We start from the raw sequence: 16179 nt of genomic DNA on the forward strand, positions 1-16179 counted from the left end.
AGTGTATAATATATAGACACCCCATATCATATACACACAGACAGTAAGTGTATAATATATAGACACCCCCATATCATATACACACAGACAGTAAGTGTATAATATATAGACACCCCCATATCATATACACACAGACAGTAAGTGTATAATATATAGACCCCCATATCATATACACACAGACAGTAAGTGTATAATATATAGACACCCCCATATCATATACACACAGACAGTAAGTGTATAATATATAGACACCCCCATATCATATACACACAGACAGTAACTGTATAATATATAGACACCCCCATATCATATACACACAGACAGTAACTGTATAATATATAGACACCCCATATCATATACACACAGACAGTAACTGTATAATATATAGACACCCCCATATCATATACACACAGACAGTAAGTGTATAATATATAGACACCCCCATATCATATACACACAGACAGTAACTGTATAATATAATTACCCCAAACTCTGCCTCTTTTTAACTCACAAATTGGAGTTTTTCATCTCGTGGGAGGTCCCTCCTGCAATTGGGCCCCTGACTGCCGTCCCCCCTGCACTCCCCTCATGTAGATCCTGTAGATCTTGTATAGAAATCACAGTCACACCATGAAGTTACTTTAGACTGAGGACTAGAGGCACATGTGTCACTTATTTCTGATTTGGGGGATCCCAGGCATGTGACACCCCATATGGTATGTGACTGATCCCCTCCTTGTACCATCTCTGCTGGGCAGCTGCCCATTGTGTGTGAGACTCTTTCAGAGAGTCAGGAAAGAGAGCGCTGGATACAGGGATGTGAGAGCTCAACATGAGGCATCTTGCCTGAGAAGCACGGCCCCCTGGGAATTAATGGGGGTATTGTTCCTTCCTGGGACTCAGCCATGGGATTCTGTATTTTATCCAGAAATATTCTCTGCACAGAGCGTTCCATGTGCTACTGACTGAGCTCAGGCCTGGGGATAATAATATGGTGACACGGCTCCTCACAGGAACCCCAAGAGCTAACAATCCAAACAACTATTCTTATGGAAACTTTCTTTTCAGGAGGTTTAGGTTTTAATACACACAAGTTGGTCCAACCTGTGAATGTCCTGATGCTGTGATTGGCTGCAAGTTGTTTCAGTCCTGTATTAATTCTGATGTTCTGATTGGCTGCAAGTTGTTCCAGTCCTGTATTTATTCTGATGTTCTGATTGGCTGCAAGTTGTTCCAGTCCTGTATTAATTCTGATGCTCTCATTGGCTGCAAGTTGTTCTAGTCCTGTAATTGTGATGCTGTGAGTGGTTGCAAGTTGTTCTACTCCTGTGTTAATTCTGATGCTCTGATTGGCTGCAAGTTGTTATAGTCATGTGTTAATTCTAGGGATGCACCGAATCCAGGATTTGGTTCGGGATTCGGCCTTTTTCAGCAGGATTCAGATTCGGCCGAATCCTTCTTCCTGGCCGAACCAAATCCGAATGCTAATTTGCATATGCAAATTATTGGCGGGGAAGGAAATCGGGTGACTTTTTGTCACAAAACAATAAAGTAAAACATGTTTTCCCCTTCCCACCACTAATTTGCATATGCAAATTAGGATTCGGTTTTGGCTCGATATTCAGCTGAATTTTCCGCAAAGGATTCAGGGGTTCAGCCAAATTTTTCACAAAGGATTCGGGGGTTCAGCCAAATCCAAAATAGTGGATTCAGTGTATCCCTAATACATTCTGATGCTCTGATTGGCTGCAATTTGTTCTAATCATGTGAATGTTCTGATGCTCTGGTTGGCTGTAAGTTGGTTTAGTACTGGGTTAATTCTGATGCTCTGATTGGTTGTAAATTAGTCTAGTCCTGTGTTAATTCTGATGCTGTGATTGGCTGCAAGTTGTTCTAGTCCTGTATTAATTCTGATTTCAAGTTGTTCTAGCCCTGTATTCAATTTGATGCTCTGATTGGCTGCAAGTTGTTCTAGTCCTGTGTTAATTCTGAATGCTCTGATTGGCTGAAAGTTGTTCTAGTCATGTGAATGTCCTGATGCTCTGATTGGCTGTAAGTTGGTCTACTCCTGGGTTAATTCTGATGCTCTGATTGGCTGCAAGTTCTCCTAGTCTAGTCCTGTGTTTATTTTGAATGATCTGACTGGCTGCAAGTTAGTCTGGTCCTGTGTTAATTCTTTAGTCCTAGTCTAGTACTGTGTTAATTCTGATGCTCTGATTGGCTGCAAGTTGTTCTAGTTCTGTATTAATTCTCATGCTCTGATTGGCTGCAAGTTGTTCTAGTTGTGTATTAATTCTCATGCTCTGATTGGCTGCAAGGTGTTCTAGTTCTGTATTAATTCTCAGGCTCTGATTGGATGCAAGCTGTTCTAGTTCTGTATTAATTCTCATGCTCTGATTGGCTGCAAGTTGTTCTAGTTCTGTATTAATTCTCAGGCTCTGATTGGATACAAGCTGTTCTAGTCTTGTGAATGTCCTGATGCTGTGATTTAGGATGAAGGGAGCGGTGAAAGCGCCTCAGTCAGTCAGTAGTGATATCGTCAAGGAAAACAAGACCCGCAGCCGACCCAAACCCGCTGCACCTCTCTTGTCCTCTTTAATTAAAGATCAGTGCCGCCCCTCTGCTGATGACATCACAAAAGAGGCAGGGCCTATAAAGCCAGAAGCCCACCCACCAGGATCTTCCCACCAGGAGCCCATCTGGGTTACACTGTATTTATATATTAATATTGTATTTCATATTCTGTCCCTCATTCTATTGATTCCATATACACCCCCCCCCCGTCTCTCTATTCTAATTACAATCCCAGATCAATAAAAGGAATGTGCTTATGAAACATAAAGGAGATGGACTTGTTTACTCTGTGTCCCTCCTGGGGGGGGCTCCTACTCCTACATCCTGCACCAAATCTGTCTGTCTGTCTGTCTGTCACTGCCTTGTCTGCTGTAGACCCAGTGTATCCTATAGGCACTTGTCTAAATACCCCTTGTACTATTAGCCTTACTCTTACTGTCATTTATCTCCTCCTCTACTTACCCCCCCCACTAACCTCACTAAATATCATTCTGTCCTTTCTCCTCTCTCTCTTCCTTCTCAATTTATCTTTCTTTTCTTTTCTCCCCCAACTGTTTCCTACTCTCCCCCATCCTCCCTCTTCTCTCCCCTTCTATATTTCTCCTCTCCCCCATTTGTCTCTCTACTCCCTAACCCCCTTTCCCTTCTCCTTCTGTCTCTCATCCCCTCTCCTTTCCTTTTCTCCCCCAACTGTTTGGCCTTACTCTCCCCCATCCTCCCTCTTCTCTCCCCTTCTATATTTCTCCTCTCCCCCATTTGTCTCTCTACTCCAGTGATCCCCAACCAGTAGCTCGCGAGCAACATGTTGCTCTCCGACTCCTTGTATGTTGCTCTCACGGTCCTCAAAGAAGGGGCTTATTTTTGAATTTCAAGCTTGAAATGAAGTTTTAATTGCATAAAAACGTATTACAGTCCCAAGTAGAGCTTCTTGTAGGCTCCCAGTCCACATAGGGGCTACCAAATAGACAATCACAGCCCTTGTTTGGCACCCCAAGGGACTTTTTTCATGCTTTTGTTGCTCCCCAACTCTTTTTACATTTGAATGTGGCTCACGGGTTAAAAAGGTTGGGGACCCCTGCTCTACTCCCTAACCCCCTTTCCCTTCTCTCCTTCTGTCTCTCATCCCCTCTCCTTTCCTTTTCTCCCCAACTGTTTGGCCTTACTCTCCCCCATCCTCTCTTCTCTCCCCTTCTATATCCTTGTAGAATCCTTGTGTAACTGCCCCAAACTCCCCTGCTCCTAGTAGCCAATCAGCCAGGCCCTGGAGGGTAGTTTTAGCCCCATGCTCTGTTTGGAGATGGGAGGGCCCCATTAGCAATTTGTTACTTCTCAGGGGTCCCTAGAGAATAAAAGTTTATGCTTTCCTAACAGAAGCGCCTAGTATTGGTGCCGTTGCTCATAGCAACAAACCAGATCTTTGCTTTCATACTGAAATTTGTAATGAAGTGATGGAACCTGAGTGCTGATTGGCTGTTATTGGCAATGGCACGGGTGCAATCCTCAGCTCCAATAGTATTAGTCAGTGATACATAGGTGTATATGACATGTACAGGCAGGGAATGGACCCCAATATACAAACAGAAAGCTGCACCCCATATATATATATAAGCAAGGGCTGGAACCCTTATATGCATACTGAAAATCATACCCTAATATACAGGCAGGGAATAAAACCCCAAAATGTAAAAAAAAAGAAATCAAATCAGACCCCAATATACAGTCAAACATATCTCAATATAAAAACAGGAAACTGATATTGGGCAGCTCGTGGGTGGGGTTCTGGCATGATGGGGGTGTGACTGGGGCAGATCAGGGGCGTGGCCATGGATGGGCAAACCATTTGGGGTCCAGTTTCACTGCTAATTAAGTTGAATTGGGCTTCATGATTCCTGGTGGTCTCCTGCCTCTTATGTTTAGGGCCATAACTTGGATTTTCATCTTTGTGAATTATATTGGTGCCTCCCTACAGATTAGTGCAAAGTATTCTTATGGGTGCAATATGCAGGTAAATAATATTTACCCCCCCCCACAATAATTTTATCTTTTTTGTTATTAAATATCAGAGACATTTTGGGGGAGTCCTTTATATTGGATCCCCTCATTCCTCTAGTGCAGTTTAAATCTGGTTTTGTAACTGTAGGTTCAGACTCATGAGTGGGGGACACAGTTAGATGGGGGGGGTATTGGGACACTTCTCTATTTGCCCATTATTTCCTGTGAAGATGGAGAAGTTCAGTCGTGGTCGGAGCCACATCTCTTGCCTGAGCCACATCCCATCTGACAGTTTCACCCACGCTGTGGAATAACCACCACCCTTGTGTAACGGCACAAAGTCAGACCTGCAACAAGGGGTGCAAACACTTGCTGCTCCCACTCTAATGCTTCATGCCCCCTGCCTTACTATGCACACTACTATGCACACTACTATACACACTACTATACACACTACTATGCACACTACTATGCACACTACTATGCACACTACTATGCACACTACTATACACACTACTATGCACACTACTATGCACACTACTATACACACTACTATACACACTACTATGCACACTACTATACACACTACTATGCACACTACTATACACACTACTATGCACACTACTATGCACACTACTATACACACTACTATGCACACTACTATGCACACTACTATGCACACTACTATGCACACTACTATGCACACTACTATACACACTACTATACACACTACTATACACACTACTATACACACTACTGGACAATTACAGACCCTTTGCCTTACTATACACACTATGGTTAAAGTGTCTCCCCAGTGGAGGAGTGAGGTGTAATGGGGTTCACAAGTGGGTGCTGCTCTGTGAGGAGACACTAAGGGGAAGACCCTCATATTCAGTGCAGAGAGCTGAGTGCAGAGGGGCAGTGGGTGTGACTGGCAGTTGGGAGACCCCCGCACTAAGCTGACTGTCAGGGAAAGCCCAGAGCTGGGAATGGTATCAGAGGAGAACGGACTATGTGTATAAAATGCCCCAGTGATATTTGTGGGGTATGAGAGGCACCTACCTTCAGGGTCTCCAGCCTCTTGTACACGCAGACCCCTCCCTATGGTCTCATGCACGGGGCTACCTACCCTGCTCAGTCGGCAGCAATGCACCTTAAGGGCGACTCATGCAGCTTGTACATCCTCCAGTTGCCATGGCGACCATTCAGCGTTTAACCCCTGCATGGCAAGTGGTCCAGCCAGTAAGGCAATCGGTGGCTCCAGATGCTCAGATAAAAGCCTTTTCCAGTCATTAGGGGAGGGGGGGGAGAAGGGTGTTCCCTGCTATTGTGCACTGGGCTTGGGTGGGAAATAAAGGGACGGCAGCTGTCAGTCCCCTCCCCCAGAACATATTTACTACATTGTCTGTAGTACTACTGGTACCTCCCTACTCACTCCACCATCAGCATAGGAAGGGGATCTTTACTGTAAGGACAGTCAGGTTATGGGATTCCCTACCAAGAGAGGGGGAATGAGTGATTCATTGGTGGGGAGGAAAGGAGATCTCACCATCAGCATAGGAAGGTGTTCTTTACTGTAAGGACAGTCAGGTTATGGGATTCCCTACCAAGAGAGGGGGGAATGAGTGATTCATTGGTGGGGAGGAAAGGAGATCTCATCATCAGCATAGGAAGGGGATCTTTACTGTAAGGACAGTCAGGTTATGGGATTCCCTACCAAGAGAGGGGAATGAGTGATTCATTGGTGGGGAGGAAAGGAGATTTCACCATCAGCATAGGAAGGGGTTCTTTACTGTAAGGACAGTCAGGTTATGGGATTCCCTACCAAGAGAGGGGGAATGAGTGATTCATTGGTGGGGAGGAAAGGAGATTAAACCAGCAGCATAGGAAGACAATGACCATTCCATTGATTACATTACTCAGACTGACATGAGGTGCAAATAGAAACAAATTTTTCTGACACTGTGACTTTAAGATTTAGAGTCCAGAGTTCGGCACAGACAAGAAGCCGCCCAATGGGAGCCCCAGACGGATTAACTTTCCTCCTGTCTAATTAACAGATTGGAGTTAATGAGAGCACCTGTGTCCAGTCACGCTACCTGTATCTGAGCAACTTCCAGCACCTTTCAACATAGAACCAAAGCTTGCTGGGAGTTGCAGTCCAACAACATCGGGGGAAGCCCTAAGATATGGCACCTCACACCTGTATAAATAAATAAATACAGATACACACAGAAGTAATATTCCAGAAGGGGAAGTGCCCCCTTACATCCGGTCCCCATGCAGATACTCATTACTGATCTATACGGATACAGCTGAGCAGGGCCGCAATTAGAAATCACGGGGCCCCGTACAAAAACATTTTCAAGGCCCCCTGGGCCCCGCCCACACTAGCGCCCTAGCCCCACCCCAGATCCTGCCCACTCCACCCAAACCCCACTCCAGCCCACCCAAATACCACACAGACATCAGCGCTAAAAAAGTAACCCCCCCCACACAAGTTATAAAAAGCTATTGGTGGTCAGGGCCCCCCTTACAAGTTAAAAATTGGGGCCCCCAAAAATTTTTTTTAAAAAAACATTGGTGCCACGGCCCCCCTTACAAGTTAAAAACAATTGGGCCCCAAAAAATATTTTTTCAAAAAATATTGGCGCCAGGGCCCTCCTTACAAGTTAAAAACAATTGGGGCCCCCAAAAATATTTTTTAAAAAAACATTGGTGCCAGGGCCCCCCTTACAAGTAAAAAAAAAATTGGGGCACCAAAATTTTTTAAAAAAAACATTGGTGGCAGGGGCCTATAGAGTATTAAAATAAAACATTGGTGGACAGGGGATTACAAAAAACCCCACATTGGTGTCGGTAGAATTGAACTCGTGGCTTCAGCACTTCAACTTCGCCCCCTTTTGTGACTTCGAGTCTTTTCGCCGCTTCAGGAGTTCGGCTGTTTTCGTGGCTTCGGGTCCTTGGTCTGTTCTCAGCACTTTCGCATTTCGGCTATTCGCTGGCCACACGCACGGCTTCACACTCTCAAGGGGGGTCCGACTCTTTTCAAAAGACAAAACTGCAGCACTGCCGGGCCCCCTTTGATGCCCAGGACGCCTGTCCCCCCCTGATGGCTCTGCAGTGTTAGAGCTTCGTGAGAACAAGTTTTGGGCAGAGAGAGGCGACAGGGGGAGGTTTCATGTGGAAATCCTTTAAACTCTAATTCCCCACATTCCTCTGGGATATTTCCTAACTCTGCCCAAGGACAATGGTCACTTACAGCCCACGCGCTGCCCACAAGTCTTAAAGGGGAAATCCCTGAGCGGACGCAAGAGATAAAATGAAAGAGAGGGGCGAGCGACAGGGGGTGCGAATGTTTCCTCCAGTCATTTCCTGCCCTGTGATCCCAAATGAGACCGAGTTTCTTCACATTGATCGTCTGTTCCACGAGATAATGGGGAGGGGGGGGGAAGAAATACTGCCAAGCTCTTAAAGTTAGTTACAGGCACCTGTATAGAAACTAGTGACGCTCGGTACTGATATATATTGACTCTTATCTGATGTGATTCATAACTGATACATTATATCCTGTCTCCTCTGCCTCCCGTTCCCCTAGTACTAGGTAATTATCTCTGTACCCATGAAGGAAAGACCTGTGAGGGTTGAGCAGCTCTGTGCCCATGAAGGAGAGACCTGTGAGGGTTGGGGGGCTCTGTGCCCATGAAGTAGAGACCTGTGAGGGTTGGGGGGCTCTGTACCCATGAAGGAAAGACCTGTGAGGGTTGAGCAGCTCTGTGCCCATGAAGGAGAGACCTGTGAGGGTTGGGGGGCTCTGTGCCCATGAAGGAGAGACATGTGAGGTTTGGGGATCTCTGTGCCCATGAAGGAGAGACATGTGAGGGTTGGGGAGCTCTGTGTCCATGAAGGAGAGACATGTGAGGGTTGGGGATCTCTGTGCCCATGAAGGAGAGACCTCTGAGGTTTGGGGATCTCTGTGCCCATGAAGGAGAGACCTGTGAGGGTTGGGGGGCTCTGTACCCATGAAGGAGAGACCTGTGAGGGTTGGGGGGCTCTGTACCCATGAAGGAGAGACCTGTGAGGGTTGGGGGGCTCTGTACCCATGAATGAGAGACATGTGAGGATTGGGGAGCTCTGTACCCATGAAGGAGAGACGTGAGGGTTGGGGAGCTCTGTGCCCATGAAGGAGAGACCTGTGAGGTTTGGGGTTCTCTGTGCCTATGAAGGAGAGACCTGTGAGGGTTGGGGAGCTCTGTGCCCATGAATGAAAGACCTGTGAGGGTTGGGGAGCTCTGTGCCCATGAAGGAGAGACATGTGAGGGTTGGGAAGCTCTGTGCCCATGAAGGAGAGACATGTGAGGGTTGGGGAGCTCTGTGCCCATGAAGGAGAGACATGTGAGGGTTGGGGAGCTCTGTGCCCATGAAGGAGAGACATGTGAGGGTTGAGGAGCTCTGTGCCCATGAAGGAGAGACCTGTGAGGGTTGGGGAGCTCTGTGCCCATGAAGGAGAGACATGTGAGGGTTGGGGAGCTCTGTACCCATGAAGGAGAGACCTGTGAGGGTTGGGGAGCTCTGTGCCCATGAAGGAGAGACCTGTGAGGGTTGGGGAGCTCTGTACCCATGAAGGAGAGACCTGTGAGGGTTGGGAGCTCTGTACCCATGAAGCAGAGACCTGTGAGGGTTGGGGGGCTCTGTACCCATGAAGGAGAGACCTGTGAGGGTTGGGGGGCTCTGTACCCATGAATGAGAGACATGTGAGGATTGGGGAGCTCTGTACCCATTAAGGAGAGACGTGAGGGTTGGGGAGCTCTGTGCCCATGAAGGAGAGACATGTGAGGGTTGGGGAGCTCTGTGCCCATGAAGGAGAGACCTGTGAGGGTTGGGGGGATCTGTACCCATGAATGAGAGACATGTGAGGATTGGGAAGCTCTGTACCCATGAAGGAGAGACGTGCGAGGGTTGGGGAGCTCTGTGCCCATGAAGGAGAGACCTGTGAGGGTTGGGGGGCTCTGTACCCATGAATGAGAGACATGTGAGGATTGGGGAGCTCTGTACCCATGAAGGAGAGACGTGAGGGTTGGGGAGCTCTGTGCCCATGAAGGAGAGACCTGTGAGGGTTGGGGGGCTCTGTACCCATGAATGAGAGACATGTGAGGGTGGGGGAGCTCTGTACCCATGAAGGAGAGACGTGAGGGTTGGGGAGCTCTGTACCCATGAAGGAGAGACATGTGAGGGTTGGGGGGCTCTGTGCCCATGAAGAAGAGACATGCAAGGGTTGGGGAGATCTGTAGAAAAGTAAGGCTGTAGTTGGTGACAATGACTCTGTTTCAGGACACACATAGACTACTAAATGAATCAGTAGGATATAAAGTTATGTACATTACAGAACAGTCATGGAGAGACCTCCCAGCAGAAGTGGTACAGCACAGACTTCTCTGCCACCTCTCATTCAGACTACTGGATGCCACTGGAGAGTCAGCAGATTCCCAGCATGCACAGCAAGAGCAGAGCCAGTGGCAATTCTTCCCCAAATCTTTTCCCTGTTGCGCCTCACCCCCACAATCAGTTCTCATGAACACAACCAGCTTCACTTACACAGTCCGACGGTCTCGCACCTAATGCTGGCATCTCGGGCGTCTGTCTCAGCCAGTGCCGGGGTCAGTGTGAGCTCCAGAAAAGCAGATTAGTGGAGCTTTAAAGGCAGAGCTGCCCCTCTCTCTCTCTCTCTCTCTCTCTCTCTCCTCTCTCTCTCTCTCTCTCTCCTCTCTCTCTCTCTCTCTCTCTCTCTCTCTCTCTCTCAGCCCCTCCCATAACTCCATTAGTGACACAGCCTCCTGCCAACAATTAGCCTGGGATAGGAGGGAGGGGGCACAGATCAAACTCTGGGGTCAAACTTCCCAAACAGACTGTGACCCACTGAGCTAGCACTCGCCACCAAGCTGATCTAGAGACCTCCTCATAATTCAGTAATGAAATAGAGAAAGTACAGAGAAGAGCGACTAAGCTGATAAAGGGAATGGAAGGGATCAGTTATGGGGAAAGGCAATTTGGGATTGGTTACACTGGAGAAGAGACAGTTAAGAGAGATATGATCACTATATATAAATATATAAGGGGGATATGATCACTATATATAAATATATAAGGGGATATGATCACTATATATAAATATATAACGGGATATGATCATTATATATAAATATATAAGGGGGATGTGATCACTATATATAAATATATAAGGGGGATGTGATCACTATATATAAATATATAAGGGGGATGTGATCACTATATATAAATATATAAGGGGGATATGATCACTATATATAAATATATAAGGGGATATGATCACTATATATAAATATATAAGGGGATATGATCACTATATATAAATATATAAGGGGATATGATCACTATATATAAATATATAAGGGGGATATGATCACTATATATAAATATATAAGGGGATATGATCACTATATATAAATATATAAGGGGGATATGATCGCTATATATAAATATATAAGGGAGAATGTGATCACTATATATAAATATATAAGGGGGATGTGATCACTATATATAAATATATAAGGGGGATATGATCACTATATATAAATATATAAGGGGATATGATCACTATATATAAATATATAAGGGGGATATGATCACTATATATAAATATATAAGGGGATATGATCACTATATATAAAATTATAAGGGGGATATGATCACTATATATAAATATATAAGGGGATATGATCACTATATATAAATATATAAGGGGGATATGATCACTATATATAAATATATAAGGGAGATGTGATCACTATATATAAATATATAAGGGGGATGTGATCACTATATATAAATATATAAGGGGGATATGATCACTATATATAAATATATAAGGGGATATGATCACTATATTTAAATATATAAGGGGGATATGATCACTATATATAAATATATAAGGGGGATATGATCACTATATATAAATATATAAGGGGATATGATCACTATATATAAATATATAAGGGGATATGATCACTATATATAAATATATAAGGGGGATATGATCACTATATATAAATATATAAGGGGGATATGATCACTATATATAAATATATAAGGGGATATGATCACTATATATAAATATATAAGGGGGATATGATCACTATATATAAATATATAAGGGAGATGTGATCACTATATATAAATATATAAGGGGGATGTGATCACTATATATAAATATATAAGGGGGATATGATCACTATATATAAATATATAAGGGGATATGATCACTATATTTAAATATATAAGGGGGATATGATCACTATATATAAATATATAAGGGGGATATGATCACTATATATAAATATATAAGGGGGATATGATCACTATATATAATATATAAGGGGGATATGATCACTATATATAAATATATAAGGGGATATGATCACTATATATAAATATATAAGGGGATATGATCACTATATATAAATGGACATGATCACTATATATAAATATATAAGGGGATACGATCACTATATATAAATATATAAGGGGATATGATCATTATATATAAATATATAAGGATATGATCACTATATATAAATATATAAGGGGATATGATCACTATATATAAATATATAAGGGGATATGATCACTACATATAAATATATAAGGGGATATGATCATTATATATAAATATATAAGGGGATATGATCACTATATATAAATATATAAGGGGATATGATCATTATATATAAATATAATAAGGGGATATGATCACTATATATAAATATATCAGGGGATATGATCACTATATATAATATATAAGGGGATATGATCACTATATATAAATATATAAGGGGATATGATCACTATATATAAATATATAATGGGATATGATCACTATATATATAATATATATAAGGGGGATATGATCACTATATATAAATATATAAGGGGATATGATCACTATATATAAATATATAAGGGGGATATGATCACTATATATAAATATATAAGGGGATATTATCACTATATATAAATATATAAGGGATATGATCACTATATATAAATATATAAGGGGATATTATCACTATATATAAATATACAAGGGGATATGATCACTATATATAAATATATAAGGAGATATGATCACTATATATAAATATATAAGGGGATATGATCACTATATATAAATATATAAGGGGATATGATCATTAAGGGGATATGATCATTATATATAAATATATAAGGGGATATGATCACTATATATAAATATATAAGGGGGATATGATCACTATATATAAATATATAAGGGGGATATGATCACTATATATAAATATATAAGGGGGATATGATCACTATATATAAATATATAAGGGGGATATGATCTCACCATCAGCATAGGAAGGGGTTCTTTACTGTAAGGACAGTCAGGTTATGGGATTCCCTACCAAGAGAGGGGAATGAGTGATTCATTGGTGGGGAGGAAAGGAGATTTCACCATCAGCTTAGGAAGGGGTTCTTTACTGTAAGAGCAGTCATTTTGCTTGAGTCTTCTTTCAGCCTGTGTTACTTTGGTACATAAGGTCAGGGTGAGACATGAAAGAGCCAGAGCCGGGATTTGTTTATTGGATCCTTTATTAGTACAGTCAGTCGCAGGGAATCAGATTATATATATGGAGAGTAGAGTAAGTAGAGATACAGAACTAGAGATAAGGCACTAGTTTATCAGACGGAGGCACAGGATTGGCTGCAGTATAATCTGTATATCAGCAAAGCTCAGAAGCTCAGGAGTCAGAAGCGACGCCCCCACCCCAAATACAAAGGATTCTGCTGTCACATAATTAGTCCCCTGTAATTAATTCCTCAGCCAAAGCTTGTAGCCCCACCCCCTTCCCAAATCCATCACATGCCCCTACAGGCAGCATTAACCAATGGAATTGTGTCGCCCAACAAGCTACATCCACTCATGTAGATTTCCCCCAATATGAAGCTAAATCTCCCCACTCCCCGTTATATTGATCCTTATTAACTCTCATGGTCCAAGGGGCGGAGTCAATAAATGCAAAGCTATACAGTATCATTAGATATGGGCGAGGTTTGTTCTGGGTACCACCCCCTAGATTATATATAGTGAATAAAGTACCCCAAGTTGTAAAATATAAGGATATTATAAGTCACAAGGAGTTTGATGATCATATAAAAATACGAGGCCGAAGGTCATGAAACTCCGAGGTAACTTCTAATATCCTCATATTTTACAATAGGGGAACATTATTTATTATAATACACAAGTTTGTGAGTCATGTGACACAAATGACATCAGAACTCACCGTTTATAACTGATGACATCACTAGTAACCGTTTAGAAGGATATCATTTACAAGATATTCATGGCTCTTATGTATTATATATATCTCGGGCTCAGCCATATTTCTATACCATTCCTTCAGCTCCCCACTTGTTGCACGATTGCAACTCCCTGCATGCATTCAGCCTTGCTTCTATGTTGCAGGTTGCTGGGAGTTGTAGTCCATCTGGGGACCCCAGTATAAACGCTGCACATGTACTCACCCCCGGGGGAACGTACACAATTACACTTATTTCTTCATATTCCATATAAAAAGTCTTATCCCTCCCCATTTCAAAACAAGATAATTATGTTACAACTCCCAGCAACCCCTGGTGGAATGAGCCAATTAGTATATTCTTTGTAAATAAACATATTAAAATGCTGATATTTTGTTGCATAGAAAGTGCCAGTGGGACTAATGAATAAGGTCTGGGCATGGAGGGTTGGTCAGTTTGGGGCCCGAACCCCTGATACCTAATGGAGTAACGCTAATGCGCTTGTGTGACCCCGCCCCCTTGGATATTGCCCCTCCCCCCAGTGGTGCAAACAGTTAGTGGTCATCTGAAAAGACTTTCTGCCCCGTCCCTATGGGGGTTTCATCTCCCAACCCAAGTGCAGCGCATAGTGTAATTACAGACGCAAGTCGCCATGTTTTTTACCCACAATGCCGTGTTTCCACATAAACATAAGGGCGGGGCTTGCTAAGGCGCCAGTACTGTTAATTGATGTCGTCAATATGCACAACTGCATTTCTGCATGACGGAAATAATGGCTGCAAATGAGCCCTGATTGGGTAAAGTAATACTTGTATGCAGGGTGTACAGCAACTCCCGGCTACCTTTGCTCAGCGTAGCCCCCCACACACCTGTTGCTATTCCAGTAGCATCACTGAACCAAATACAACTCCCTGCACCTTTGGTTTCTGCTATTGCAGTCGCATCATTGAAGCAAATACAACTCCCTGCACCTTTGGTTAAATCAAATAGAAATCCCTGCACCTTTGTTTTCTGCTATTCCAGTAGCATCAGTGAAGCAAATACAACTCCCTGCACCTTTGGTTTCTGCTATTCCAGTAGCATCATTGAAGCAAATATAACTCCCTGCACCTTTGGTTCCTGCTGTTTCAGTCACAGCATTGAAGCAAATACAACTCCCTGCACCTTTGGTTAAATCAAATACAACTCCCTACACCTTCGGTTAAATCAATTTACAGCTTTGGCGTAAAACGGAGACATTCACCCCCCTTCAAACTGTGTGTGAACTACAAATCCCAGAATTCTCTGTTGGCAATGCTTCAGAGGGAAGTGTTTGGGCTCTAGCACATCAATTGAGCCCCAATATTAGTAATACCCCAATCCCTGTGACCCACAGAGTGAATCCATCACTAATCAGTCCAAATTCTTCTTTTAGCTGCAGTACATGGCTCCGCCCATTGGTGGCGCTGTCATTAATGTGATAAACACTGGGAAACCATTGAGAGCCGCAGGTCTAGCCACAAGGGGGCAGCATTACGCTCTAGGCTGAGATCTGTCCATTATGTTTGGCTGTAGGGGGTGGAACCATTCTCGAGGCATTGGGGGGGGGGGTCCGGAGCAAACAGAATATACTTTGGTTTCTGCTGTAATAGATACAGGGAAATGTTGCCTTAAAAATATTTGCATATTTTTTCCTTTATAAAATTCTTGCAGTATAAAAAAAAAATAAAATACATTAAAAAAACAAAAAATTCTCTTTAGCTTGGGCACTTGGTGATAAGAACAGTGGTGGCATCCGGTTACATTATACTGCAGTTCTGCGGGGCGACCTGTAGGTGGCGACAAAGAGAGAGAATTGCAAAGGGTGTAATCAAACACAGCAAGTACTATAGGCAGCTGCTGCCACCTAGTGGTAAAATAGAAGTCTTTCAGCCTTAGCATTATTATTTGGCCCTTCCATAGAGAAAACAGCACCAGAATTCTATAAGTTCTATCAGATGACAGTTCTATCAGGAGTAGGTTCTATCAGGAGTAGGTTCTATCAGGAGTAGGTTCTATCAGGAGTAGGTTCTATCAGGAGTAGGTTCTATCAGGAGTAAGTCCTATCAGGAGTAAGTCCTATCAGGAGTAAGTCCTATCAGGAGTAAGTCCTATCAGGAGACAGTTCTATCAGGCGAAAGTTCTATCAGGAGTAGGTTCTATCAGGAGTAAGTTCTATCAGGAGTAAGTTCTATCAGGAGTAAGTTCTATCAGGAGTAGGTTCTATCAGGAGTA

At 43.2% G+C, this 16179-nt stretch overlaps 2 protein-coding genes across 4 annotated transcripts in view; both read right to left on the reverse strand.

The window, feature by feature from the left end:
• The window catches only part of sema4a.L (sema domain, immunoglobulin domain (Ig), transmembrane domain (TM) and short cytoplasmic domain, (semaphorin) 4A L homeolog), a 34612-nt gene extending 24372 nt beyond the window's left edge, over positions 1-10240 (reverse strand). The window contains exon 1 of one of the 3 annotated variants that reach the window (XM_041573762.1): positions 10162-10240. The gene's annotated coding sequence lies outside the window, so the exon portion shown is untranslated. Of the gene's footprint in view, positions 1-5628; positions 5651-5695; positions 5814-10161 lie in introns of those variants that run through there. The other 2 variants (XM_041573764.1, XM_041573763.1) reach the window with 2 other exon arrangements.
• A 5358-nt stretch (positions 10241-15598) lies between these two features.
• The window catches only part of lmna.L (lamin A/C L homeolog), a 40179-nt gene continuing 39598 nt past the window's right edge, over positions 15599-16179 (reverse strand). Inside the window, 1 exon segment of the mRNA NM_001101740.1 lies at positions 15599-15734. Coding sequence (NP_001095210.1) covers positions 15705-15734 — 30 coding nt within the window. The 3' untranslated portion in view covers positions 15599-15704.

Source organism: Xenopus laevis, chromosome 8L (genome assembly GCF_017654675.1).
Source record: "Xenopus laevis strain J_2021 chromosome 8L, Xenopus_laevis_v10.1, whole genome shotgun sequence".
Lineage (NCBI taxonomy): Eukaryota > Metazoa > Chordata > Amphibia > Anura > Pipidae > Xenopus > Xenopus laevis.